Genomic DNA, 27,277 nt, shown 5'->3' with positions numbered 1-27,277 from the left:
CTGAAGAAGTGTGAAGTCTCTAAACATCTTCCACTTAATGAGGAGGATTGAGAAAATTGACATCATATTGTATAAGACAGTACTAAATGGACCATCCTGCTCTCCTGGGACCAGATAAACTCTACTTTATGGAATTTAAAAGTCTCAATAAATCATAGTTTGGGCTGGGGTTGTGGCTCAGTAGTATAGTGCTCACTTAGCACATGATAAACACTGGATTCGATCCTCAGCACCACATAAAAATAAATAAAATAAAGAAATTGTGTCCAACTACAACTAAAAAATATTTTTTAAAAAAGTCATAGTTTATAAAATTGTCATCAAATGGTCTTTTACATCTACCTTGCCATGTGAAATAAGACTAGAATGTGAATAGCATGCATGAATTGAAATACTCCTCTTCTTTTGAGTGGTGAATATAAACTCAGTCTATATAATTTTAACAGTACAAGTCTTTTGTACTCCTCCTCCTCCTCCACATCATCATCAGCATCATCATCATCATCATTGTCAGCATCATCATCATTATTTATTTCACTGTTGGGATTGAAGCCAGAGCTCCTTCATTCTATGCAATACATTACCACTTAGCTCTTTCCTCTGCCCTACCAGTAGATTCTCTCAGAGTAAATGTCTTATGTGTTTGTTGTTGTATTGTTTTATAGTTTTAATGAAGTGGGAAAGAATTTCTTCTATATGGAGAGACAATGTTTGGCTCATTCTGAAAGCATGAGTGAGTTCATAGCCTATTTAAATGTTTTATCATATCAGCTATTACTACATAACAACTTGCTACTACCTCCGTAGTGCTTCTTTCTGTATTTCCCTATGACCATGTGGTATGGATAAGAGTGTAGAAACTCTGAAGGTTGTCATCTTTCAACACTTTTGTCCCTAGGGGAAGTAAAGTTTTGTTTGTACCACACATAAGATAGAAAAAGTAGCTGGAAGTAAGAGATGAGCATATTTGCTGTCTCCTACACTGGAATGTCTTTGTAAGCTTTCTGTTCCTGATCTGTTTACTGCTTTTCTCTAATTTCTGTAGATGTTTTTTTCCCATACATTTGTTGACCATCTGTATTTCTTCTGTGAAGTGCCTGTTGAATTTCTTTGCTCATTTATTAAATGGGTGGAGGTGGGTGATGGTGTTATTAGTTTTTAAGCTTTGTTGTTGTTGTTGTTGTTATTATTATTATTATTATTATTTTATGTATCCTGAAAGTTAATGCGTTTTCTGATGTGCAGGTGGCAAAGGTATTTTTTCCTATTGTGTTGGCTCACTTTTCATGTTCTGGGTTTTTGTCTTTGCCGTGAAGAAGCTTCTTAGTTTGATGGAGCACCATTTATTGACAATTGATTTTACTTTGTGTTGAGGGGCCTGCCCTTTCAGCATCTACTCTTGGGAGCTTGAAGGCATACAGAAACCCCTCCAAAGACAGTTGCAGATAATTGCTTCTGCTATATTATGCAGCAAAACTAGCTTTCATAGTGGCTATGTTCCAATTTACATATAGCAGTCATGAGAGGCCAGAGGGGATACACAACATATAATATTATGGGAGTCCTGCCACCAAGAGTCTAGCAACTGCCTTGTACCAACTGGGGAGTAATTTCTTGTCAAAGGAGCAGGTAAATGGTGCTTGCCAGTGTTCTGACAACACTCTGTCACAAAACATAGTGTTGTATTTTAGGACATCCCTGCTGCACAATGAGAAAGATGAGCATTCCTCCGTGTAGATCCAAGGTCAGGCCCACCAACAACTTCTTTTGCTTTAGAGATTTTATTAATAAGTCAGTTCCTGAGCTGATATGTTGGGGTTTGGGGCCTACGTATTCTTCTATCCAGTGCAGGGATTCTGGTCTAATACCTAAGTAATTGATCCACTTTGAGTTGAGTTTTTGTGCATGGTGGGAGGATTAGGGTTCAATTTAATTCTACTACATATGGATTTCAAATTTTCTCAGCACCTTTTGTAGAAGAGGCTATCTTTGCACCAGTATATGATATTTGTGCCTTTGTCTAGTATGAGGTAATTGTATTTATGTGAGTTTGTCTCTGTCTTCTGTTTCATTGGTGGTCTTACCTGTTTTGTTGCCAATACCATACTGGTTTTGTCTTTATAGCTCTGTAGTGTAATTTGAAGTCTGATATTGTGATACCTCCTGCTTCATTTTTCTTGCTAGGTATTGTTTTGGGTATTCTGGGTCTCTTGCTTATCTAAGTAAATTTCTTTATTGCTTTTTCTGTTTCTTTGGGCTCTGGAAGGGAGAGCATTTCTCTGGGCTCTGGAAGGGAGTTGCATTGAAATTTTATAGCACTTTTGGTAGTATGGTAATTTTGACAATATTAATTCTGCCTATCCAAGAACATGGGAAGTCTTTCCATTCCTAGGACCTTCCTCAATTTATTTCTTGAGTGTTCTGTAATTTTCATTGTAGAGGTCTTTTACCTTTTTTGTTAGATTGTTTCCCAAGTGTTTTTTTATGCTATTTTGAATAGGATAATTTTCCTAATTTCTCATTTAGCTCATCTTTTATTGGAGTATAGAAACAAAGTTGATTTATGAATGTTACTTTTGAATCCTGAAATTTGATGAATTCATTTGTGTTCTAGAAGCTTTCTAGTGAGTATTTTTTTTTTGAGGGAATCTTCTTAATATAGAATCACATTTTCTTCAAACAGTGCTCATTTTAGCCCTTCCTTTCCTATTCATATCCCTTTAACTACATTCCTTTGCCAAACTGCTCTGGCAAGAGATTAAAGGATGGGATTTGTTCAGCTCTCTATTTATCATTCAGTCGTGAATTTGGTCTTCTGGTGTTTTATTCACTTATGATCTGATAGATTGCAGAGTATTATCTCTACATTTTGTATTTGCTAAGAGTTGCATTGTGTACTAATAGAAGTAGTGAAAGTGGGCATCCCTGTCTCATTGCAGTTTTTAGAAGAAATTCTGTAGTTGTTCTCCCTTCATAATTATGTTGTCTTTGGGTGTGTCATGTATAGCTTTTACAATGTTGAGGTATGATTCCTTCATTCCTATTTTTTCTAGTGTTTAAAGCATGAATAGATGGGGTTTTATGTAAAAAATAGATGCTGCATCTATTTTGATAATCAAGTGTTCTCATCTCTGTATCTATTTGTGTGATGAATTACATTTATTGATTTCCATTTGTTGAATCAGTGTTGTATTCCTGGGATGAAACCCACTTGGTCATGTGCACTAAGTTTTTAAAATCTATTTTTGTATGAGATTTAGCAGTATTTTATTGAGGATTTTTGCATCTATGTTCATCAAGGATATTAGTCTGAATTTTTCTTTTCTTGATGTATCTTTGTCTGGACTTAGTATCAGTGTGAGATAGGCTTCATTTAATGAATTTGAAGAATTCCCTCTTTTTCAATTTCATGAAATAATTTGAGGAGGATTGGTATTGGTTCTTCTTTAAAGGTTTGGTAGAAATTGGCTGAGCATCCATCTGGTCCTAGGCTTTTCTTTGTTGGTAGAGTCTTGATGACCTTTTTATTCTCATTATTTGAAATTGATCTCTTTAAATTTTCTATATACTTCTGGTTAAATTTGGGTAGCTCATGTCTCCTGGAATTTACTGATGTCTTAGATTTTCTAGATTATTGGAGTATAGATTTTGAAAAAAATAGCTTCTATTTATGCTCTGTTTCAGTAGTATCTGTGCTGATATTTCCATTTTCACCATAAGTTTTGGTACTTTTCATTTTTCTCTGATAGCTTGGTTAATATTTATATATTTTGTTCATTTAAAAAATTTTTGATTCATTTCTTTTTCAGTTTTTACATCTTGATTTTGTCAATTTCATCTTTGATTTTTATTTTTTCCTTTATTTTGCTGATTTTAGTGTTTTTCTCTAGGTCCTTAAGATATAATGTTAGATTATTTTACTGAGTAATTTTCTATTCTTTTAATGTGTGGGCTCAATGCTATAAACATTTCTCTTAGAACTACCTTCATAGTGTCCCAAAGGTTTTTATATATTGTATCACTATTCTCATTTACATTTAATTTTTTTATTTAAACTCTGATTTGTTCATCTATCTGTTCATTATTCAATAGTGAATTTAGTCTCCTAGTGTTAGTTTTTTTAAAAATTTTCATCTTGTTGATTTCTAGTTTTATTCCATTATGGTCTGAGAGAGTTCAAGGTATTAGCTCTATTTTTGGTATTTGTGAAATGTTGCTTTATGTACTAAAATATGGTCTATTTTGGAAAATGTTCCCTGTGCAGCTAAGAAGAAAATGTATTCAGTCATTGACGAGTAAAATATTCTGTGCATTTCTGTTAAGTCTAAATTATTTATTGTAATTTTAATTTTATATTTAATTTTTGTTGGTATGATCTTTCTAGTGATGAGAGACACATCTTAAAGTTCCCAATATTACTGTGTTGTGATCTGTTTGATTCTCTATATTGAGAAGGAGCTCTTTGATTACTCAGATGCTTCATAGTTTGGAGCATATATATTTACCACTATTATTTCTTTCTGTTGTATTACTCTACTAAGCAGTATGAAAATGGAATTTTTTATGTGTTCTGATGAACTTTTGCTCAAAGTCCATTATATCAGACATGAAAATAGATACACTTTGTTTATAAGATCCATGTGAATGATATGTTTTTCCCATCCTTTCACAGTTAGTCTGTGTATATATTTGTCTAAGAGGTGAGTCTCTCGGAGACAGGCTATTGTTGGGTTCTTTTTTTTCCAAATCAATCTGCCAGTGTATGTGTGTTGATGTGTTGAGTCCATTAACATTCAGTGTTATTATTGAGAGATGATTTATGTTTCCTGTTATTTTGGTTCATTTCTAGTTATCAAGTTGAAATAGATTCTACTTTGATTAACTATTCTTTTAGTTTTAGTTTCTGTATGTTTTTATTTGCATATTTTATTTTTTCTTAATAAAATATTTATTGAGTGTGTTTTATAATGCCAGCTTTCTAGTTGTGATTTTTTTAACTTTTGTTTATTATGGATGTTATTATCTCATATTAAAATCTGATATAATTTAGTATTCTATGCAGAATCCGTTTTCTTTCAGAGCTTAGTATATATTATTTCAAGACCTCCTAGCTTTTAGGGTCTTTGAAAAATCAGCTGAGATCTGGATCGGTTTGCCTCTGAATATGACCAATCATTTTTCACTATCAGGTTTTAAAATTCTATTATAAGTAAAATTCTATACTTATTCTGTATGTTAAGCATTTTCATACTATTGTGGCTAGGTGTGTTGTAATTCTATATATTTAAAATTGTATATACCTCCTGTGTTTAATTTTTCATTTCATTCTTAAGATTTTGGAAATTTTCAGTTATTTCATTGAAAAGATTGTTCATTTTTTGTTTTGAAATTCAATACCTTCATCTATCACAGTGAATCTTAAATTTGGCCTTTTCTTATTATCCCATATATTTTTTAAAAAAATTCTGTTCATGGTCTGGTAACATCTTTTCTCCATGATGAACTTTATTTTCAAGATTATGCACTACTTCTTTATTACCTGAATATTTGTCCTTCAAGTCATCTAGTGTATTGGTGATGCTTTGCATTGCATTTTTAATTTGGTTTATTGATTTCTGAATTTTGAAAATTTCTGACTGATTTTTCTTTAGAACTTCTATTTCCTTATTGATATTTTACTTCTTGTGTCTTCTCTGTGATTTTACTTTTTACATTATCTTTTATCTCATAGATCAGTTGAAATATAAACTTTCAAAATTCCTTCTCTGATATTTTCTTCACTGTGGTTTTTGTGGAATCTGCTTTTGAGTCATTCTGGTTTGTTTGGCATGCTTTGTTCCCTTGCTTGTTCATATTGTTTGTGTGTCTATTCATGTATCAAAATGGATCTCTAACAACAGAACTTCTATTCAGTGCATTTCTAGTGATCCTGTAGATATCTTGTGGCTCACAGATTGGGGGGGAGCCAAGTAATTGCAACCAACTGTGCATAAAAAATATAGAACTAAATTGCATACTTAATTTTTATTTTCACACAAAGTTAGTTGGCACAATAAACAGAAATGTATCAGGTTATATCAGTAACAACGGTAAGTAATCATGAGTTATAACTTTCATAAAATAAAAGAATAGGTATTTTCTATAGCTTCAATTTTATTAATTGTTGCTTTAGCATTAGTGGTGGTATGTGGAGTTTTATAAACCAAGAGCTCTGGGAGAAATTAAAAATAGGGTTCATTATGAAGAACAAAGCAATGGTGATAGAAAAGGATTAGCAGTTTCAAGATGTGAGTAGGGCAGAAGCAAAGTGATATACGATGTATTGTTTATGAGGAAGAAGGAAAAACAAGTAAAAGAAATAAAGAGTAAAGTGAGAATAATGGAATTTGACTGTTTGTAAGAGAAAAGAAATAGAAACAAAAGAAATAAAAGGTTTAAAACAGAACACAAACTCAATCCAAAATAGGCTAATTGAAAACTTTAACCCTTAACAACAGAGTAAGGAAAAATAACTATGTTTCAGAATAGTACAAATGAGAAAGCATAAACAAACATGTACAAGTATATGAATGTCCTTCATGTATCCATCAGTACACATACAAAAACTGAAAAGAAAAAAAAAACAGGATTGTTACTGAGAGTATGTGCTTGCTGTCTCTTCCAAAGTGTCTTTCCATCTCTCAGTTTCCATTCTCCATGGGATGGTATGGGGAGCTGTGAAAGGTGCTGTTGGCTCCACCCCCAGGGTATAGGTCTTGCTAGGTTCTACAATATGTTCTCAGGGGAGGCAGTGAGGTCCTGTCTGTGCCCCAGGTGTTTCACTTCATGGGGAGTTACTGGGCATAAGTAAATTAGTGCACACCTAGGACTCTACTCTACTTTTCTCCCTAGGGCTACATTCATGGGACAGGGATGCCAGTCCTTTACCAGTTCTGTTTTTTCAGGGTACTGTTCTTTCTTACCTCCTTAGGTCTGCCCTCAAGCACCAAGGTCCATCACTCCTGCTCATTAGGATTTTGAAGCAACTGCCACTGGTCTTGGGCACAGCTGTGTCGAGGGAGGAGAGGAGGACAGGCTCTCTTTGGCCTATCTGACTAGTGTTACCCCCAGGAGAAATACTGTCCATGATAGAAATTCTCCTGATTTGCTAGGCTCAGTTTATGTCTTGTGGATGGTGTCTGCCAGATTTATATATCGGACTGAGCCCCAACACATGGATCTAAATTCCCAGTCTGAATTTGTGCCATTGCAGTGCAGATGTTTAAATATGTCTCCAGCTTCAACTCTGTGTACATTCCAGGCAGACTGGTGGTGACTTTCATGCCACAGTTTAATGAGTAGAATAGCTTGACCCTGTGGTCCCACATTCTGCATTCCAAGACTGTCTGCTGCACTTTTCATATATATAATTAGTTTTAGGTAGACACAGTATCTTTATTTTATTTTACATGGATTGAAACCAGTGCCTCATGCATGCTAGGCAAACACTCTACCACTGAGCCACAATACTAGCCCCTTGTCTGCATCACTTTTCAGTCTTTTTTTGTCCTAATGTACTGATTTCCCCCTACCACATCAGATCCTAAGCTCCAGCTCTGTTTCTCATCTTTGTCTGATATACCCCAAATTCCCCAGTTTTCAAGGTCTCTGTCCAATATTGAGTATCAGTGGCATGCTTTTATCTCCCACCTCACAGAGAAGCAGTTTTCTCACTCTCTGAGTCCCATATGGTGGAGCTGTGAGAAAATCCACTTCCTGCTAATTCACCATCATGTCTCCCCTTGTTTGACACTTATATATTTATGCTACTTTATTTGACAATGATAAGGTTTTCTTTCATTTTTGCAACTTTTAATAAGGATTATGATTATGGGACCAATGATTTACTTTTAAGTATCAAACTTTTATAATTTCTGTTGTTTCTTCCTTGCATTTGATAAGTACAAAGTGGAAAACATAGGAGTTGTTAATGCATTCATTACTTACCTGTCATAAATACAATTAATATTAATTCTAAAAATTTCTCCAAGTATGGGTCTGGAGGAACATTTTATAACAAAACATCAGAGTCATAAAATTTTATATTTTATATTTCTGTTTTTGATTAATTATATATTTTACTGTTTTATTTAATAGTGAAAGAAAGTCTTAAAGATGACTCATTAAGAAGGTATGAATTTATAGATTTTAAATAAAAAATGTCTATTAACTAAGTGGAGAGTGAAGGTAGAAGGATTTGTTGAGTATTCTAGTGTGGGACAGACACCACATTCAGTTAACACTTGTTTCCTAAAGTTATCTTATAAGCACTTTGAAAGTATCTGTGCTATTATAATCTGTTAATTACTAATAAAGAGCTGTCATTCATTAAGGTTGACTATTTGTCCCATATTTGTGCAATTAATAAGTTTCAGGCCTGTGTTTAGACTGTAGTCTTACCTGGCTGACAACTCCATTGTGTTGTTGCACTGTACAGGTTGATACCAAGTGGGACCTATACAGGAAAAATCAATTTTACAATTTATTTCAATGTGTCTGACAAATGTATTCTAAATAACATATATATTCACATTTTAGCTTTCATATTGTGTATCATCAATTTAGAAAGTCAAAGGCAGTTGTGTGTTAATTCTGATTTATATTTTACCTGATAAGCCAGGTTGTAGTCCAAGATTTTGTCCTCATATTGACAGTTCCACTAGTAATCAGGATTTTTTCTTAATATATGAAAAGCTTTTATGGAAAATCTCACAGAGCTATGGCCTCATGGTTTCTAATAAACAAGAAAATCAGGCAAGTGCTTTAGAGAAATTATTTTACTGAAAGTTATGAATAACATCATTTAGACAATGTTGTATTACTTATATTAATCCTTAGAGGACATTCTAATTTCTCTACTTCCTGATTTTCCAGGTAGTTTCTCTTCGATTACTACCCCTAACAATTTTATGAAGACTTTTACTTTTATATTTTTTTCCTTTTTTATGACTATAACCTTTTATTTAATTTCTATTTGTATTTTCTGTTTTGCTCTCTTTGAGTTTCTGTTTTATTTTGTCAATTGAATATTTTTTTTCTTTTGACAGATCAAAAGTTTAGAAATTTCAGAATTTTAAGGAATTTTAGAAACCTTCTAGTCTTTCAGCATGTGTTCTACATGCCAGCCAAATGATAGTTTTGAGGATGTACCTGAAACTTAAATATATTAAAGGGAGTTTTCTGGGTACAAACAATGACAACAATGAGATTTAAACTCCAGTTTCTTAATTCTGAGCTCAGTACATTTTCTGGTTATCATTTTTAAGGTGATTTTTTAAATAATAGATTGAAGATTGGCTATAGGAACCCAACTAGAGAGGACAAGACTAGAATTTTTAAGTGAACACAGTGGTAGAGGATCAAAATTTAACTAGTGAAGGAAAGGGCTATAAAAGTATTCACCCAGAGTAACAACACTGTGTTGGGTAGGAATAAGCATTTTAAAAAAGAGACCAAAATCTTAGGGTTTATGATTAGTTTGATGAGCACAAAACAGGAATGAAGGACACAGAATATTAAAAGCTCTCTATAAATGCATATTAATACAAAATTTAGAGGAAGTCTTAATAGCTTGTATTTTGCCTGCTTTCATCTCTGCGATGCAAGAATGGATTAGAGACTAGTGAAACAGACTGTGGAAATTGTTAGAATACATGAATCTGTGGCACAAAACAGGTTTTCATTCACCTTCACTTTCTTTCCAAATTGCTGATGTCCTTAAAATGTACATGTAGTGCTGGGCAAAGGAGTGATTGGCAGGGAAAGTTATTACAAAGCTTCAGTTGAGTAGTTGGAAAGGTATTGAGACAGGCCAATGATTGAGACTCCATTTAGTTTAACCTTGTGTCAGGAATCTGAATATTCAAGGATGTAGATTTCAAGTTTAGAGACTGCCACTGAGTTTTGCAGATGAGTGACTGGGAAATGGATTCCCAGAGGAAGGAGGGTATTTACATAATAGCTAGGGAAACAGAGGTACAAATACCAAGACTCTGCTTTTCTGGCAGTCTTTTCCCCTGGGTGTCTGAGTGCTTGTAAAGGTTTTAAAGGGCTTGCTAGTTTATGAGGACCTAAATAAAGTGAGACCTATACAGGAAAAATCAATTTTATAATTTATTTCAATGTTTCTGACAAAGGTATTCTAAATAACATATATATTCACTTTTTAACTTTCAATAATTTTTAAAGTTCCAGAGAATTCTGTGCATTATTTGTGGGTAGAGGGAATAAATAGTGTATTATTATTGGTGATTTTCATGCTGAAGAACAACATTGCTTAGTGTTTGACTCCTGGATATTCACGAGAGAGAACTGTGCCTCTTGTTATCTTGTCTTGTGTTTCCAGAGGTTTGTTTCAGTTCAGGTGAAAAAAAATGTCAGCCATTAATTGGGTTTTAAATTCAGCCTTTAAGACAGGCAATTTGCAAGAACAAATTATTGTCTGTTTCTGCTCATGTATTGGCTATTGCTCTGAATTGGAACTAAGAGTGCCTTAATATCTATATTGAATATTTTATAGATTCACAGCAGTAGAGTCAGAAAGAGGTGAACACAAGCTATTTTTTTAATTGGAGGTCATATTTTAATTAATCAATCAAGAAACCCCATTTAATAAGTTATACCTTTAATTAAACAGAGTTTATTTTAAAAAGAAAACTATTCACCATTTTTTGTTATACATTTTTGCTTTAAAGATCTATCAAAAAATCACACTCAGATGATTCCTTGTGTGCAATGGTTCGGGACAGCTATGAAGCTCCTATTAAGGTAAAGTGATCTTTTGTAAAAAACCTCATGTTCTTGCTCTGAATTTTGTGTTTTAAGATGTTAATGCTGAAAATTTAGCTATATTTTTTCTTATATTTTGTATGAATATTTGCTAAGAATCCATTTTAAAGAATTATGTTGATTTTTTTAAAAAAATGCTTTTTGTATCACTGTTCTCTCAAGTGCTTGGGGATCGTGGGGGCTGGAAGTAACAATGGGCTGTGAAATACATAGTGAAAGAAAAATTGCATTAGAAACAGCTTTCTAACTGTAGAGGAAATATAATATTTATTCAAGGATTTTTTGTATCAGTTTTCATTACTGTGGTTTTTAAATCATTCTTACATGACTTACAATACTCATGCCTAAATTAATTTTTATAAAATTGTGGAATTTCCCTGGTGCCTTTAGTTTGGAATATATAATATACATTGCACATAACTTTTCTTTTTTTACTTGGACCCTTGATATTTTGGTATCATAGCATTTGCGGAGACCTATATTCTCTATTTCTTTCCGTGGCTCCATATTTATACTAAAGTAATATTGGGAATTATGGCAACGCAGAAATCTAGAATTTGTATCTTAATACTTGTATTAAAATGGCTTGCATATCCATACTTTGAGTCTTTCCACTAAAAGTGACAGTAATTTTAAAAAAAACTATAAGTAAATAGCAGAAAGATTAGAAGAACAGAAGGAAGTACTAGGTCCTGAATTAGAACAAATTATATTCTATGCTTTTATAATTATATTCTAGTATATAACTTCTATTTTGACGTATAACTGAAAAGAACCAATAAAAATTCTAAAGAAATTTGAGGTAATGAAATTTTTTAAAAATTTACTCTTCATCTAATCAAAGAATAAATGGTGTGTGCAAAGTAATAACCAGTTCTGGAAGCAGAAACACTCAATAATTGTATGGTAATACTTTAGTTTCAGAATTGTTGTTTTTCCATTATAGTTTCTTAAAATATATAGATTCTATGTCAAATTTTGAAATTTCAAATTTTAGATGTTTCTGTATTTACTTACTTTAATGTTTATTGTAAAACACTACTATTTTTATGAACTATTCCAGGTTAGGAAATATATTTGCAAATATCCTGAAGAAGCTAAAATAAGGTTAAATGTAAACGATATCTTTTGTTTTTGAAATTACTTTAATTTTATTTCAGGTATGAAAAGCTAATGGATAAAATTTATTATTCATCTATTTTTATGTTGAACATTTCCACCTCTAGTTTTCCATGTGAGAGAAATATATGATACTTGTTTCCTGAGTCTGGCTTATATTATTTAACATTATGCTTCCCTGTTTTATTCATTTTCCTAAAATTAACTTAGTTTTGTTGTTCTCTATGCATAGAAATCTTTCTTGTTTATATATACCACATTTTCTTTATCCATTCTTTTATTAACTAGCATCTAGCCTGATTCTATAACTTGCCTAATATCAATAATGTCATGGCAAGATGGGCATATGTTTATCTCTAAAATAAGCTGACTTTAATATTTTCTGGTAAGTACTGAGTAGTATATTTGAATAATAAAGTAGTTCTATGTTCAGTTTTTGAGTAGCCTTCATATGAATTTCCATAGTGATATAGTAATTTATGTTCCTGCCATTCACATGTAAGAGGTTTTTCTCCTCATCTTCCAGTATTATTTGCCTTCTTGATGATTGCTTTTTTGAATGGTGGAAAATGGGAGCTTGATGTTGTTTTGATTTGCATATTCCCGATTGATAAAGATGTTATGGTTTTTTTTTTCCCTGAAGTGTTGGCCATTTGTATCTCTTATTTTGAGAACTAGCTGTGCATTTGCTCATTTATTGAAAACGTTTTTGTTTTTCTGGTGTTAAGATATTTGCATTAATATTTTTAGGATATTAATCCTCTGTCAGAAGAATAGCTGGCAAAGCTTTTCTCCATTTCTGGAGGCTACCACTTCTTACTGTTTTGTGTTTCACTTACTATGCAGGAATTTTTCAGTTTGATGCACCCTCTCTTATCCATTGTTGCTCTTATTTTCTGAGCTGTAGGGAGCTCTATTCAGGAAATTATTGCCTACATACTGAAGTGTTTTCCATATATTTTCTTCTAGTATTTGTAAACCTTCTAGTCTGGTACATATGTCTTTAGTCCTTTCTGAATAAACTCTTGTACAGTGTTAGAAAATAGGCATCTAGGTTTCTTCTTTTACATACGGATATCTAGTTTTTCCAACACTATTTCTAAAATGTTGTTTGTCTTTTCTCCAAAATATGTTTTTGGTGTCTTTGCCTAGTATCACATGACTGTACCCCTGGGTTTGCTCTCTGACTTCTTTTCTATCCATTGGTCTATGGGTCTTTCTTTACACCAGGACCATGGTTTTTATTACTATAGCTCTGTTTTATATTTTGAAATTGGGCATTGTGGTTTATCCATTGTTTCTCTTATGATCAGTATCACTTTGTCTAAGTATTTTTGTTTGTTTGTTTGTTTTTCTTCCATACAAATTTAGAAGTAGTTATTTTCCCCCCATTTCTGCAAACAATATCATTTGAATTTGAATGGGAATACATGGAATCTATAATTCATTAATGGTACTATGCCCATTTTCACAATATTAATTCTTCTCTATGAACATAGCAGATCTTTTTTCTTCCTATTGTTTTCTTATTTTTTTTTCTTCAATGTGTAATTTTTCTTGAAGAGGTCATTCACTTTCTTGTTTAGGGTTATTCCTAGCTATTTTTAAAGTTATTTGAATGAGCTATTACTCTTGCTTTATTCTCTCTAGGTTTGCTATGGTATGTAGACAAACAGCTTATTTTTATATGTTTATTTTGTATCCTGTTACTCTGATGAATTCATTCATCAAAGTAGAATTTTCATAATATATTATTTATGTTCTTCTAAGAATAGGACTAAATCATTTGCATATAGAAATAATTTAACATTTTAACTTTCCTATTTGAATCCTTTTTATTTCTTTCTCTTTTTCTAAAATTTTAAGTACTGTGATTAGTGAGATTGGCAGCAATGAACATCCTGTGTATTTCCTGATTTTAGAGAAAATGTTCTTCATTTTACTATTGGCTTTGTATTTGGTATACTTCGTCTTTATTGTAATAAAATTCTCCTATTTCTAATCTCTCAGGGCTTTGTCATGAGGGCCATTGAATTTGTCAAAGGCTTTTCCTGCCGCTTCTTAAAAGATCATGTAATTTTGCTCTTGATTCTATATGTGATGTATTAGTTTTATTGATTTGCATGTATTGAATCATCCTGGATCAAAATCAGCTTTTATGGATTTTTTTTTTTTTTTTGTATGTGACTAGAGTCTCAAACCAGGAGCATGGCACAAAGGAACCACATCCCCAGCATCTTTTATTGTTCACTTTGATAACAGGTCTCACTAAATTTCCCAGGCTGGCTTTGAAATTACAGTGTTCCTCAAACAACCTGATGCTTTTCTGAGAGTATAGACCTACACCACTATGCCTGATATGTATGTTATTTTGTAATGTGTTGTTGAATGTGGTTTGCAAAGATTTTATGAGAATTTTTATACTATGTTCCTCAAGGATATTGATATCTATTTTTTTCTTGTTCTGTCCAATCTTCACTTTTCCAGTCAGGGTAATACTTTTCAGAATTGCTTTGGAAGCATCTTTCCTTTGCTCTTAAATGTAATGGGGGATTAATATCAGTTCTTCTTTAAATATTTGATAAAATTTAGCCATGTATTCACCTCTGAACCTCTGGTCGATAAGGCTTTTTATTATTGCTTCAACCTAATTGCTTGTTATTGAGCTATGGTTTTCTCTATCTATTTGATTCAACATTTAATGACATATTTCATAAATATCACTTAGATCTATTTATCTTTTGATTTTATTCTTTAAAATAGTCTAAATTTTTCCCATTCATTGAAATATAAGTTTTCTAATAGTCTCTAGAGATCTTCTGGATTTCAGTGGTATCTGTTTTAATATTTCACTTTTTGTTTCTAGCTTTATTCATCTGTATCTTCTTTTTTCTTTTAGTTCCCTTGGCCAAGGGTTTATCAATTTTATTTACCATTTTAAAAACAAACTATTTGTTTCGTTATTACTATGTTTTTTAAAAAAATTATCTATTTTATAATTTTGGCTCTGACTTTAATTAATTCTTTTCTTGTATTGGTTTTAGAATTCATTTACTGAGGTTTTTCTTAGACCCTGGGATGCATTATGAGGTTTTTAAATTGAAATATCTTAGATTTTCAAATGGAGGTAGCCCTTAGTATAAACTGTCCTCATACAACTGCTTTTGGTAGATTAGTGGAGAGATATTGGAAGGGTTAGAAAATGTACTGGGCAGTAAGATTTGTCTAAATATATGCATTTCTGTATAAGTTATAATGAACACCATTATCTCATATATATATGATCCACAAACCTAGCCCTCGTGTTGATAGTTCTCTATTGTCCTTCTATCCTGGTTTTATAGAGTTAGTAGACAAATGAATATAATATTTGGCTGATTTGCAGAGTATATATAACACTGTGATATAAAATATTTCAATTTTTAATGTATACTTCTCTAGTTTTTAAATCTAATTTATTTCAAATCTGGAAAATTAAGTGTCTCCTTAGAATACTGATTAGGCAATCTTCATATAATTCATTAGTTGTTTAATTTTACCAGACAACTCTCGCTCAGATTCTTCCTCAGAATAGTGTTGGTCATTCATTTGGTGATGCACATCAAAGAGAAAAAGATGGTATAAATGGACATACAGAAGGTAAGAACCACTCATTATAAAATCATTGGATATAATGCATGTTTAAAACATGAGCACTAGTATGATTTAATAGTGGAAGAAATGAAAATAATAAATAGTATGGGAGTTGAAATAGTGTGTCTTATCAAGTTGCAACCACAGGGTAAGTTGGAGTGGTCCTAGAGGAGCTGAGTTATTAGTGCCAGACCTGCTGAAATTAGAGGAAAGTTGGGACATAAGAAAGGGGAGAGAAGAATTCGGAAATGAAGAATGAGAAAAGACTATAGACAACAACAACCAAAAAAAAAAAGAAAGAAAGAAAGAAAAAGAAAAAATAAGCAGATGCACATTGATGATGGCCTGATAAAACATTCCTTGGAAAGATTATGACTTCTGATACATCTACAAATTAGAGTACAAAATAGGGAGAATTTTAAATAGGTGAAATAAATGGCCAGGCACATGGTGCATGCCTATATTCCCAGTGGCTCTGGAGGCTGAAGACGGAGAAATAATTTTTATTTTAAAGCCAGCTCAGTAACTGAATGAGGCCCTCAGATATTCAGCAAAACCCTTTCTCTAAATAAAATATAAAAAGGGATGTGGATGTTGCTCAGTAGTTAGACACCCATGGGTTCAATCCCCAGTACCAATAACAAAATAACAAAGCAAAAAGAAACATCAAATAGGCCTGTTAAGTTAGAGGAATTGGTAGAAGATTAAGCATGCATAAGAACTCTCAAATTTTATTGAATCATATGTTGGGGACCATGTACAAAATGTATGTTCTGACTCAGCAGGTCTTTGGTTCTACATCCTGAATACATTCAAAGATGCTTCCAATGCTCCTTGATCCACAGACTACATTCTGATTTGCAAGAGCAGTTGAATGAATTGCCCTTTAGAAAATCTAAATTAAGAGCCATTGTGTCTTAGTTCATGGCATAACTATATTAAATTAGAGCATAAATCTTGCTTTGTTTTTGATTATGTCTGTTGGCAAAGGGGAAGAACAAATGGATGAAACATAGAAATTGTATTTTTTAAAATATTTTTTGTAGTTGTACACAATAACTTTATTTATTTATTTATTTATTTATTTATTTATTTATTTATTTATTTATTTTTATGTGGTGCTGAGGATGGAACCCAGAGCCTTGCACATGCAAGGCAAGCACTCTACCGCTGAGCCATAACCCAAGCCCCCAAATTGTATTTTTTTAAAGATTTTTTGAGTTGTAAATTGACACAATACCTTTATATTATTTATTTTATATAGTGCTGAGGATTCAACCCAGTACTTCACATGTGTTAGACAAGCGCCCTAAGACTGAGCCAAAACCCAGCTCCTAAAAATTGTATTTTTAAGATACAGTTACTGCATTGGGAAGAAAAAGTAGTGGGAATAATCTAAACAACAACAACAACAAAAAAAAAGAATCAAGACTACAGGTCTAGAGATAGCTTTTGAAAATCAAAGGGAGGGGTTAGTGAGGAGGGAATAAAATTAGCTAGGTAATTTTGAAGGTAATAATTAAGGAGACTGAGGTAATGCATTTCAGCTGGTTTCACTATATTTGCCTTCAAACAAAAGTGAGAGTTACTGGTCCAGAGATGGTTTTAAGCAGGGGAAACTGTTAGAATTGGGGCAACCAGCCACTTTAATTCCTTTGCTCCATAACTACCAAGTATAGGGATGTATTTATATCAGTATTTGAGATCAGAAACATAGCATTTAAGAAACATGGGGCATTTAAAACGACAATTAGTTTTTTTCTTTAATGAAACCATGGCTTTGGGCATGCTAGGAATGCACTCAATTACTCTGCCAAGTCCTTTTCTCTAAATAGCTAGTATTTTGATATGACAGATATTTTATGAAAATCTTTGAAAGTCTAAGAAGTTATATCAAACAAGGCTCATTTTGTAAACAGCAGACTCTTTAGGTTAATTTGTTGAATACCAAAGCTGTTATTTTTTGTATATATGCTAATGAATTTGAAATATAAAAGGTTTTTCATGTCTGATAATTCTTTTGCATTTCAGTTCACTTTTCCCCTTTGGATTACCATATATTAATATTTTATGCTTATTAAAAATTATTTATTAGATACAGTTCCTATGTCTTCTCAAATGAATGAATCAAGAAACTTTGAGTGGGTCAGACCAGAGGATACAGTAAAAGAAGATATAGCACTGTCCTCCATGGGTATGGAAAAATGATTATTATAATAAATGTATACCAAAGCTGATCATTTCTCAGAACTTTCCTCAATGCAAATGAATTATACTTTCCACTTGATGGTTATCACACTTTGGACTTACTACATTGTAGGACCAATGGAGGAACAGGATATACATACCTGTAATAAAGTTAATGAAATGATTGTGAGAGGCTACATTAAACATACCTGCTGTTAAATTATTTTGTTTATTTTATATATTTATGCCCCAAAGTTTCTCCTTTGCTCCTCTGATTAGATATTCCCATTCCCTCAATCAATCCGCACCTTTACTTGGTATGTGTGCATTCCCTATTATATTTGTGGTAATTGGAAATGTAATCTCACTTTTGAAAACTTAACTCTTTGCTTAATTAAACTAATATTGGATGTTTTTCTTCAATATATTTGAATCATGCTGCTGTACTCAACAAAAACCAGCAAACACAGAAGTCCAAATGTTAAAATATTATTTATCAAAGCTAACCCTTCGAACTTGACTCCATGTCAATTCAGCAGGAAGGTGTGGGTGATTTTGTCATATTCATGTTTTGTGGATTGTGTATCCCTTTTGCTTTTCAGTATTTCAGAATTTCACACATCCTGTTGTGCAGGTAATTATAAACTTCTATGTTTATCTTGAATTATTAACTGTGTATAGTATAAAATGTACAACACGTATTTAATATCTACTTTCCAAACCCATACAGCCTATCTTAGACAGGAGGTATTTTCTTCAAAAGAATACAGTGGGGACAACAGAAGAAAGGGTATGCAAATCAGGTAAAAAAAATATATATACATATACATACATACACACATACATACACATTCCAGTGTCTATATTGGCATACAAGTTTAAAATTATATCTTTAAAGTCACAACAAAATGATTTCTAAAAAAATCTTTATCTCAGACATTTTTAAAATTAAATTTCCCGGAATTCTTATACCTGTTAGGTGAATTATGAGGCTCTATTTTCCTCCAAAATTTTATAAAAACTTATTGCATAGCTGCCAATAATTTCCAAATCTTGGGAGATGAACATAAAAATATGTGTCTGAACCCAGAGATTAAGTATAGTGTGTGAAACAAGACCCAATCAAAATTTAATTTCAATTCTAATATAATACCCACTTTATTGAATAATTACATTGAACCCGTGTTGTACTTTATGCAGCTGTGGATTCTATGTCCTTCATCAGTTGTGATTATCTCTGTATTAAACCATACAAAGTATTATTGTGTATTCTTTATATTATTCATTTTCTATAAAACTAATAGAGTATTTTTAGGAAATTACTCTTTTATGATTTTTATTGACCCAGAGTTGTAAATTCAAAAATACTTACACAAACCACTTTATATATTCCCTCTTCATGCTTTTCTTTCTTTTTTTGTTTGCTTTTGTTTTTAGTTTACTTTTCAATGGTGGGGACTGAACACGGATACTTTGGCATGCTAAGCAGTGGCTCTGCCGCAAAGCTTTTTCTCTTATTCATTGGAAGGTTGGGTAAATCCAAGATTCAGAAAACTGACCCCCAAGCACTAAAATGAGTCCCGTAACATACAAAAATGAGAAATTCAAATATTACATGGTAAACCCAAAGAACTTAAACAGTTGGTGTGTTTTATTCTACATGTCATTTGAAACCTTGTGTAACAGTACAGAGCCTCTTATTCCAGAGACCCAGCATTGTCCTTTATTACTTAATGGAACTTCATTCTACACTGGTCCCAGAAAATGATATATCCTCTATTTTTCATGGAACATTTTTTCCATTCTGGCCTGCTTCCCTCTATTTGGCACTCCTGCCACCTTCTTATTCATTTCTGCTCATGCATATGCTCTCCACACTCATCCTATCTTCAGCATTTGGAGCCATCTAGCTACAACGCAAATGTGACTATGAACCTCTCTAGAAGATAAAAGGCCAGCTTTTAAAATTACCCAGAAATCTTTCATGCGTTCAGCCTAACACTTTATCCTTTCCCTTAATTTTACTGTCATCTTGATGGCTCCTCACCAATCCCTATATTTTCAGACAAATACTGACCCATTTAATGCTTCACTCTGTGTCTAGCTACAGCCTTTTAAGCTTCCCCCATTTTCTGCCTCTTACTGGTAACCTCATTCCTTTAGTCTCTGCTGAATCCTAGCTCTAGGAAAGCCATTATTCCTGCACCTTTTTACTCTGTTCTCATAGGGAACATAATAATTCTTGGTTCAAATAAACTGTTGATGCTAAGGTGATATAAAAGAGGTCTTCTCAAGTTCAGGAGCCGAAGGGCTAGACAGGGGAAGGAGTAATTTACAAGTCAACTGGTAGGTATCCAGTTGAACAGTGGCTGAAATGCTGAGACACCTCAAGGGGGTAAAAAGCAGTTTATGACAAGGAGATTGATAATCATGCAGGACTGAACAGACTAAGTCTTACAGAAGAACACATTTTTTTAGAGTAATGTAGAAAAATATTACATATGCAAGATGTTCATTGATAACAGTAGAGTCTAAGTCACTGTGGAAATGACTACTGATGAATAGTTGTTTTTAAAAGTTACTGTTACGGGGAAGAGAATACCAAATTGTGTGTATCCCCACATTTCTATAGTGTTTTTAAAATTTAATTCTGGCAAATTTTCATTCATCTTGAGTGGATATACCTTTGAGATATTCTGGTTTCTTAAACCTGGTGATACATAGTGTCTCCTCAGGTAGACGGTTGAAGTTTTATACCACTAAAAACATTCCCTGAAAAAAAATTCTCTGCTGGGTACAGTGGATCACCTCTAAACACAGCTATTGGGAGACTGAGACAAGAGCATGGCAGTCTCAGGCCAAAACAAACACTTTAGAGAGACCCAGTTTCCAAAAATAAACAAATATACAACTCTGGCAGAGCTCTTGCCAATGTTGCAATGTTCTAGGGTTAAATCACTGAGTACACACAAGTATACCCCACCAATAAACAGTTAAAGAGGTAATAGCACCTAAAATTCAAGCTTATTATTACTTTTTATTTTTGGCAGACTATCATTCTCTCTAAATGTTCTAAGTTGTTTACGTAAATCTACATACATTTTTCAGCTGAACCACTTTGGTTCTCATCATCTGAAGAAGAGGAGGAAGGTCTTGATGACACCAAAAATAAGCAGCCACAGGTGTGTTCACTCAGATATATTTTTTAAAACTTCTGATTTCTTACTGTATTCCTTGTTTTAAGAAAGTCAATATGGGCAAATTTGATTACCTTTCATAACAGTGGTTTGAAATATAAAGATGATAATTTAATATTGGAACCTAATAGAATTTAACTGGTTATGAATCTGAAAATAGCATTAAAATTCAGGATAACATGTAGATAAATATTATCCTTGTGATTCGGGCAGATTTTTTTTCTGAATATTATTTGGGTTTCTGTTTTTTTAACCCCTGAAAATGATGAAGAAGTTAAAATTAGTGGTTTTGCTAATAACCATTTTAATTAATGAACATATATAGTGGTGATGGTCATTGAGTATATTTATGGTAAAAGGTGGTCCTTCCCAGTGGCTCAGTTTTAGTTACATATAAACATGGAAAATCACACCCATCTCAGGTGCTCTGTGGGTGTCACAGGCAGAGTGAGTGAAAAGACACACATACATGCAGATCCTAATCAGACAGTAATTTCAGACTAGTTTTTCTCATACACTCAAATGTGCATAGCTCACACATCCAGCCCATGGATGGCTGGTGAAATCCTTGAATTTATTTACTATTCTAAAAGCCAAAATTCTAGGTTTCATTTGGTCTGAGGCTCTCTACGGTGCCTCTCCAGGTTTTCTTTTTTCCATAGCTGCTCTTTTTTTATCCAGAATGCACACAGGAGCCAATATGACTCAAGCTCTGAAAAATAGTCAGGAAGTGCTGTACATTTTTGTGCCGTCATTTTTCTTCATTGGTGTACTTTTTAGTTCTCTCTCAGAGGAACATGTTGTTTACTCTACCCAGATCCTGTGTGTTGCTTTCTAACAGTACCATAGGAACATTTCTTCACCCTACTTTGTCATTTTATTAAACTGGATTATCTCACAGTGAAACACTTACTATAAGCTCTTTAGATCCTGTGAGACTGTGATGACCAAAATGAGGCAAGTCCAATACAGTCTTATTCCTGCTCAATATCACATAATTCCAAATCTCTTATCACACTGAGTCTCATAAGTCTGATATTTAAAGCATGTATTGCAACATAATATGAATTATATTTCTCAAGAATGTTTAATTAAGTATTTAATGCATTCTCATCTTGTGGGGTTGTGATATATAGTTGTTTACACTCTTAGAATACATGCATTTATGTTATTAAATTTTCAGGGAATACCTTTTCTATGATTCCATCCTGCTTTTACCAAATCAGGAGCCATTGGAAGACAAGAGTTCAGCTTCATCTGAAGCACAAATTCTAGGTTGCCCTGTGGAAAATATGACTGTACTTATCTACATTTTAGTTAGCTGCTTTCAAGTCCAAAATTTGGGTGATGTCTAAAAGAGTGATAGTGAAGTTTTCATGTAGCTCATTGGGGTCCTTTATTTTGCAGGTATTTTCTGAGGGTGGTCCACAGATGTGCATTTCTCACTCATCTGGAGAGAAACATTATATAGCAAAAGAGAAAGCAGATGAACATGTCCATGGTAAGAACTACATACTCTACACGGTTCTTTGGACAGAATATTGATTTCTAACTTGAGTGCTGATTTATTCTAATACTTGGAAAAATGAACCTAGTAAACAGGTAATAATGAAAAAGTGAGAAAGATAATGAGTTGTCTCTCTTAAGACCAAAGTCCAGCAGCAGGTTATAGAGGGAGTGTCCCTCTTAGTTTCTATACAAGACATGCATAGATCATAGGGGAGTTGGAAAATGTAAAATAGAGAGGATAAGGGTGAATACACATTGGGAAAGGCAGAGAGAGTGAGTGCAGTGAGTAAATGAAGGAAAAAGAAGCCATGAAGGCTGATAAATTTCAGTCATGTACCAGAATAGAAAGACCACCTGTTCAAAATGTGGAAGGAAAATGGGAGTTTCCAGTTGTGCAAATGACTCAAGGTGTGAATATTTTTTCTCACCACTCATTTCTGAGTTGTCATTAGAAAGGAATTGACGTGTGAAGAACTGATCATGAAGAAAGGAAGTTTTTTTTTCTTTTTAAGTGAAATGTTCATAAATCCATGTGTCTGGTCACAAATTTATATAAAACAATATTGTAATTAAAACAAATAAAAAATAAAAATACCTATATCATAGACATTCTCGCCACTACCTGGGATGAAGCACAGATGGCAGAAACAGAAGTATGGGAAGTGGAAAAATGTGCAAATTGTTATGGACTGATACCTAAATTCATAGGTTTTTAAAATATTCTTTGGACAATTTGGAAAGGAGAAGGAAGAATAGACACTTGAGAAAAGCAGAGAGAATACAGTGAGCAAATGAAGGAGAAAGGACTTCTTCTCATCATTCAGGTTTGGGAACATCATTGGGTGGAAAACTGGCTCTATTATTGTAAGGCATTTGAAGGCAGGGAAATGAGAAGCAGACTAAGTGCAGACCCAGACTCTCAGACTCTAATAGATCATCTGTGGGGATCCCTATTCAAAATGTATACTCTGACTTACCTGGCCTGCACATCTATGTTTTCTTCCATGTAAGGTGATTCCAATGATCACTATCTGCCGGCCACCACGTAAAGAGGTCAGGAGAGGATTTCCTTTTAGCAAAACTAAATGCAGAGCCACTGGAACATCAAATGTAATAAAGTTATTTCATACATCTAGTTTTTATTCTGATCTTGTCTCTTGGCAAGTGATAAGAACTCAAAGTATAGAATTTATATTTCTTAGGTCTAATCCTTAAATTGGGAATTAAGAAAGAGTGGTGTACTTGGGTTGTAGCTCAGTGATAGAGTGCTTGCCTTGAATGCCTGAGGCACTGGTTTATCCTCAGCAACACATATAAATAAATAAATAAATGAATAAAGACATTGTGTCCATCTACAACTAAAAAAAAAGAAAAAGAAAGAGTGGGGATAATTCATAGACAAAATGGAAAATATAAAGAATCAAGACCAGAGATCAAGATGTTGCTTTTGAAAAGTTCCTGGGAAGGAGAAATGTGGAAGAAACAAAATAAGTTAGCTGGGGAATCTTGGAGGGAATGAAGGGGAAACTGAGAGCATGCAATTCAGGGGCTATCAGTACATCTATCTTTCCACAATATGTGAGAGACTGTAACTTGTCCATCATTTGAATCATGAGGGGCTTGTAAGTTGGGGAAAGATTCCAGCCATGACCATCTTTTCTCCATACCTATCATACATACTGCTTGCTGTGGTTTAAATTGAGTCATTCTGAGGAGCAAAATTACATTTCAGAATCATTCGTGATTTTTAATGACAGCTCTACTCTTTCTCTTCTTTCCTCTCTTCCTTCCTTCCTTCCTTCCCTCCTTCCTTCCTTCCTTCCTTCTTTCCTTCCTTCCATCCTTCTTTTCTTTCTACTCCCTTACCTCCCTCTCTTTTTTCCTTACATAATTACTTTCTGTATTTCTTTCCTATTTGCCTAAAAATAAAATTTTGATCATGGGCATTCTAGAAATTCACTTCATTACTGAGCTACATCCTCATCCTTCAAAAGCTAATTATAATTTTTTGATAGGCCTGGCCTTTTGTGAATACACTTAAAACACTGGCAAGTCATACCAAACCAAACTCATTTGCAAACAGAACTCTTTATACAGTTTACTCTTTGAATACCCAAAATCTTTGTCATATATGCGTGTGTTTGTGTGTGTAATAATATATTATTGTTATCAGATAAAGCTGTGCTCTTCCATTTCAACTTTCCCTTTAAATTTTTATGTCTCAAAAGTTTAAACCAATTAACCTTTATTTCTTAGATGTAGAAACTATCTGTTCTCACACAAGGGGATCATGAAAATCTAATCTGTTTAAACCAGAGAATACAGGAATAGAGGATGCACAAGAGGAACCAGCATCCCACCTGAATATAAGAAACAAATAATAGATGTCATAGCTTTCAGTGTCAAAATATGTATATCAACTGACTCCTTCAGATATCTTTGTTGAGAAATGAACCTAACGTTTCCCTGGGATCTGAACACAGCTTTGGCCTTACTAAACAAAAATGAAAGGACAAATGCAGTAAATATCTACATACTTAAAATTATAAAGATTAAATCTTTTCAATAGTATTTCAGTAAGATAGGTTCTATGGCTTGTTTTTGTTTTGACTTCACCTTTGCCATTGAATCTCTTAGGGACCTTCTTTGCTTCTCCACTAGAGGATTGTTGGATTCTCCATCAATCTGTATCTTTGCATTGGTATATGTTTCCTTGTCTGTTTTATTTATGGTCATTGGACAGATAATCTCAGGTTTGTGAAATGAACAGCATGTTTCACAAAACCTATTCACAAAATTCCTTTACTCACATGATTGTTGTCAGCCAAACCAGCCAGCACAGAAACCCAGGAGATAGCATAATTTTTAGCACAGCTGAACCATGGACCTCAGATGTATGTGGAGGCATCTGTAATGCATGAGTTGTTTTGTCCTCTTCAACTTTGCTTGATTATATACCCCTTTTGTTTTTCAGCCTCTAGGGATTCATCTGATTTCAGAAAGGTAATTAAATTTCTATATTTATTCTAAATTATTAACTTTGTAGTCAATGAAAAATACACTCTTTATGTACTATCTTCTTTCTAAGCGCACTGATCCCATCACAATAAAAGAGGCGCTTCCACGGAAAGGATTAGGCAAGGTGAAAGAAAAGACAGTCAAATTGGGTAAGTTTTGCATTACAACACTCCAGGGGACACAATGTTAAAACACTTGAAATGCTACCAGTGTTCCCACATGTAAGGTGGTTTTCCCAAAGAAGTGGGAGGATTTTCCTCACAATGTCATCAGTAGTCACAGAAAATGATCTCTCCTCTGTGTTTCTGGGAATATCCCCTCAATTCTGAATTGTTTCCCCTACATATCATACTATTACATTCTCCCTATTTCCAGCCTTTGGAGTGAACTAGCTACCATGCAGATGTCACCATAAGCATCTCTTTAGAATGTGAAAGGTCAACCTTCTGAAATTTCTTAGAAATATTTCCCGACATGAGCCAAGCCTCATTCTGTATCTTTATACCTTTCCTCTGCCTCAACTGTCCTCTGGCATTAGGCCTCACCTATCCCTTTATTCTGAGACAAATCCTGACCTATTTCATACTTTTCTCTGTGTGGGCCTACAGAATTTCATGCTCTCACCATCTCCTGCTCTCTGGCTACTCACCTCTCACCTGTCTTTTTGAGGGGTGAGTAGCCAGAAAAAACACCATCCCTGGGGGCACATCTTCTCTGCCTTCTTAGGTCATTTTCTCTGACACTTCAGCTGGTCACATTAGCTTCCAGACACATAGGTTCCCCTTTGCCCTTCTCACCGGAGTCACATGGGTATAGTCTAGCCTGCACCAGTTTTTTCTTCCTTCCATCAGGCACAACCTAGGTCCCTTGATAGGCACTTCCAGGATCCTCATGTGCGTGCGTGCGTGTGTGTGTGTGTGTGTGTGTGTGTGTGTTGTTTAGAGGAACTGAATCAAAGAAATTACTGTTGCAGTCTTTCCGAGGATGGCTATGGCTTCAGCACTCCCATCACCCATTGAGAGAAGAGCATGCTTTTTAAGCACCAGTGCATAGTGCACCTTTTGGTCAGATCAGTTTAAGCAATATTTTTTTTAATTGGTTGTTCAAAACATTACATAGTTCTTGATATATCCTATTTCACACTTTGATTCAAGTGGGTTATGAACTCCCATTTTTACCCCGTAGATGTGACTCTGACTCTGTAAGCAATATTTTTGATCTCAGGTTTCTCCTTAGCAGGGCACATCGTGGTACAACTTAGAATGCAACTTCCTCTTCTCTCTCCCCCTTTGTCTGAGGCAGATCTGCATGCAGGTTGTAGGCTTTTTTTGTTTATGGTACACAGATTACTGAATCTCTGGACTTTTTCAGTGTTCAGAAATTTTAGGGATTTGAATAAAATCCCTCTTTCACTCACTTTGCTGAGAAGCTCTTCACCCACTCTTTGGTCTCCATGCAATAGTGCCGCTTAGAATGCAGCTTACTCTATACTAACATTTTCCCAGAACCAGCCCTTCTTTCCATGTGTATTTTCAAGCTTGTTTCTTAGCAAATTTCATTGATCTTGAGTAGACAAATCTTGGCAATATGGTTTGCACTGAACCTTGTATCCTGTCATGTCTATAAGATGTGTGTTGAGGATTTGGATCAAGAAAAAATACTCCCTGAGAACTCAATGTTTGTTGGGTGCAAATGGGTACATCTTCATTCACAACTACTTGGAAGTCCAAGCCTTGAAGGATGGCTGTATTCAGTCCACTCAGAGGACTCCAGTTGCCAATTAAAGT

The 27,277-nt window shown here is 33.8% G+C and overlaps 1 protein-coding gene across 2 annotated transcripts in view; it reads left to right on the top strand.

Annotated features, from left to right (window-relative positions):
- LOC308631479 (arf-GAP with SH3 domain, ANK repeat and PH domain-containing protein 1-like) overlaps positions 1-27,277 on the top strand; it is an 88,106-nt gene that overhangs the window by 32,180 nt on the left and 28,649 nt on the right. For both annotated transcript variants that reach the window (XM_081262725.1, XM_081262726.1), the window contains 10 exons: positions 8,137-8,170; positions 10,734-10,806; positions 15,489-15,585; positions 17,675-17,773; positions 18,369-18,400; positions 18,497-18,569; positions 20,875-20,948; positions 22,371-22,464; positions 25,447-25,475; positions 25,561-25,639. In XM_081262725.1, the coding sequence (XP_081118851.1) occupies positions 8,137-8,170; positions 10,734-10,806; positions 15,489-15,585; positions 17,675-17,773; positions 18,369-18,400; positions 18,497-18,569; positions 20,875-20,948; positions 22,371-22,464; positions 25,447-25,475; positions 25,561-25,639 (684 nt within the window). The remainder of the gene's footprint in view (positions 1-8,136; positions 8,171-10,733; positions 10,807-15,488; positions 15,586-17,674; positions 17,774-18,368; positions 18,401-18,496; positions 18,570-20,874; positions 20,949-22,370; positions 22,465-25,446; positions 25,476-25,560; positions 25,640-27,277) is intronic.

The sequence above is a fragment of the Spermophilus citellus genome (genome assembly GCF_964194105.1).
Source record: "Spermophilus citellus genome assembly, chromosome: 12".
NCBI classification, from domain to species: Eukaryota; Metazoa; Chordata; class Mammalia; order Rodentia; family Sciuridae; genus Spermophilus; species Spermophilus citellus.
The sequence above is the reverse complement of the archived record's forward strand: the minus strand, read 5'-3'. Positions and strand labels throughout refer to the sequence as shown.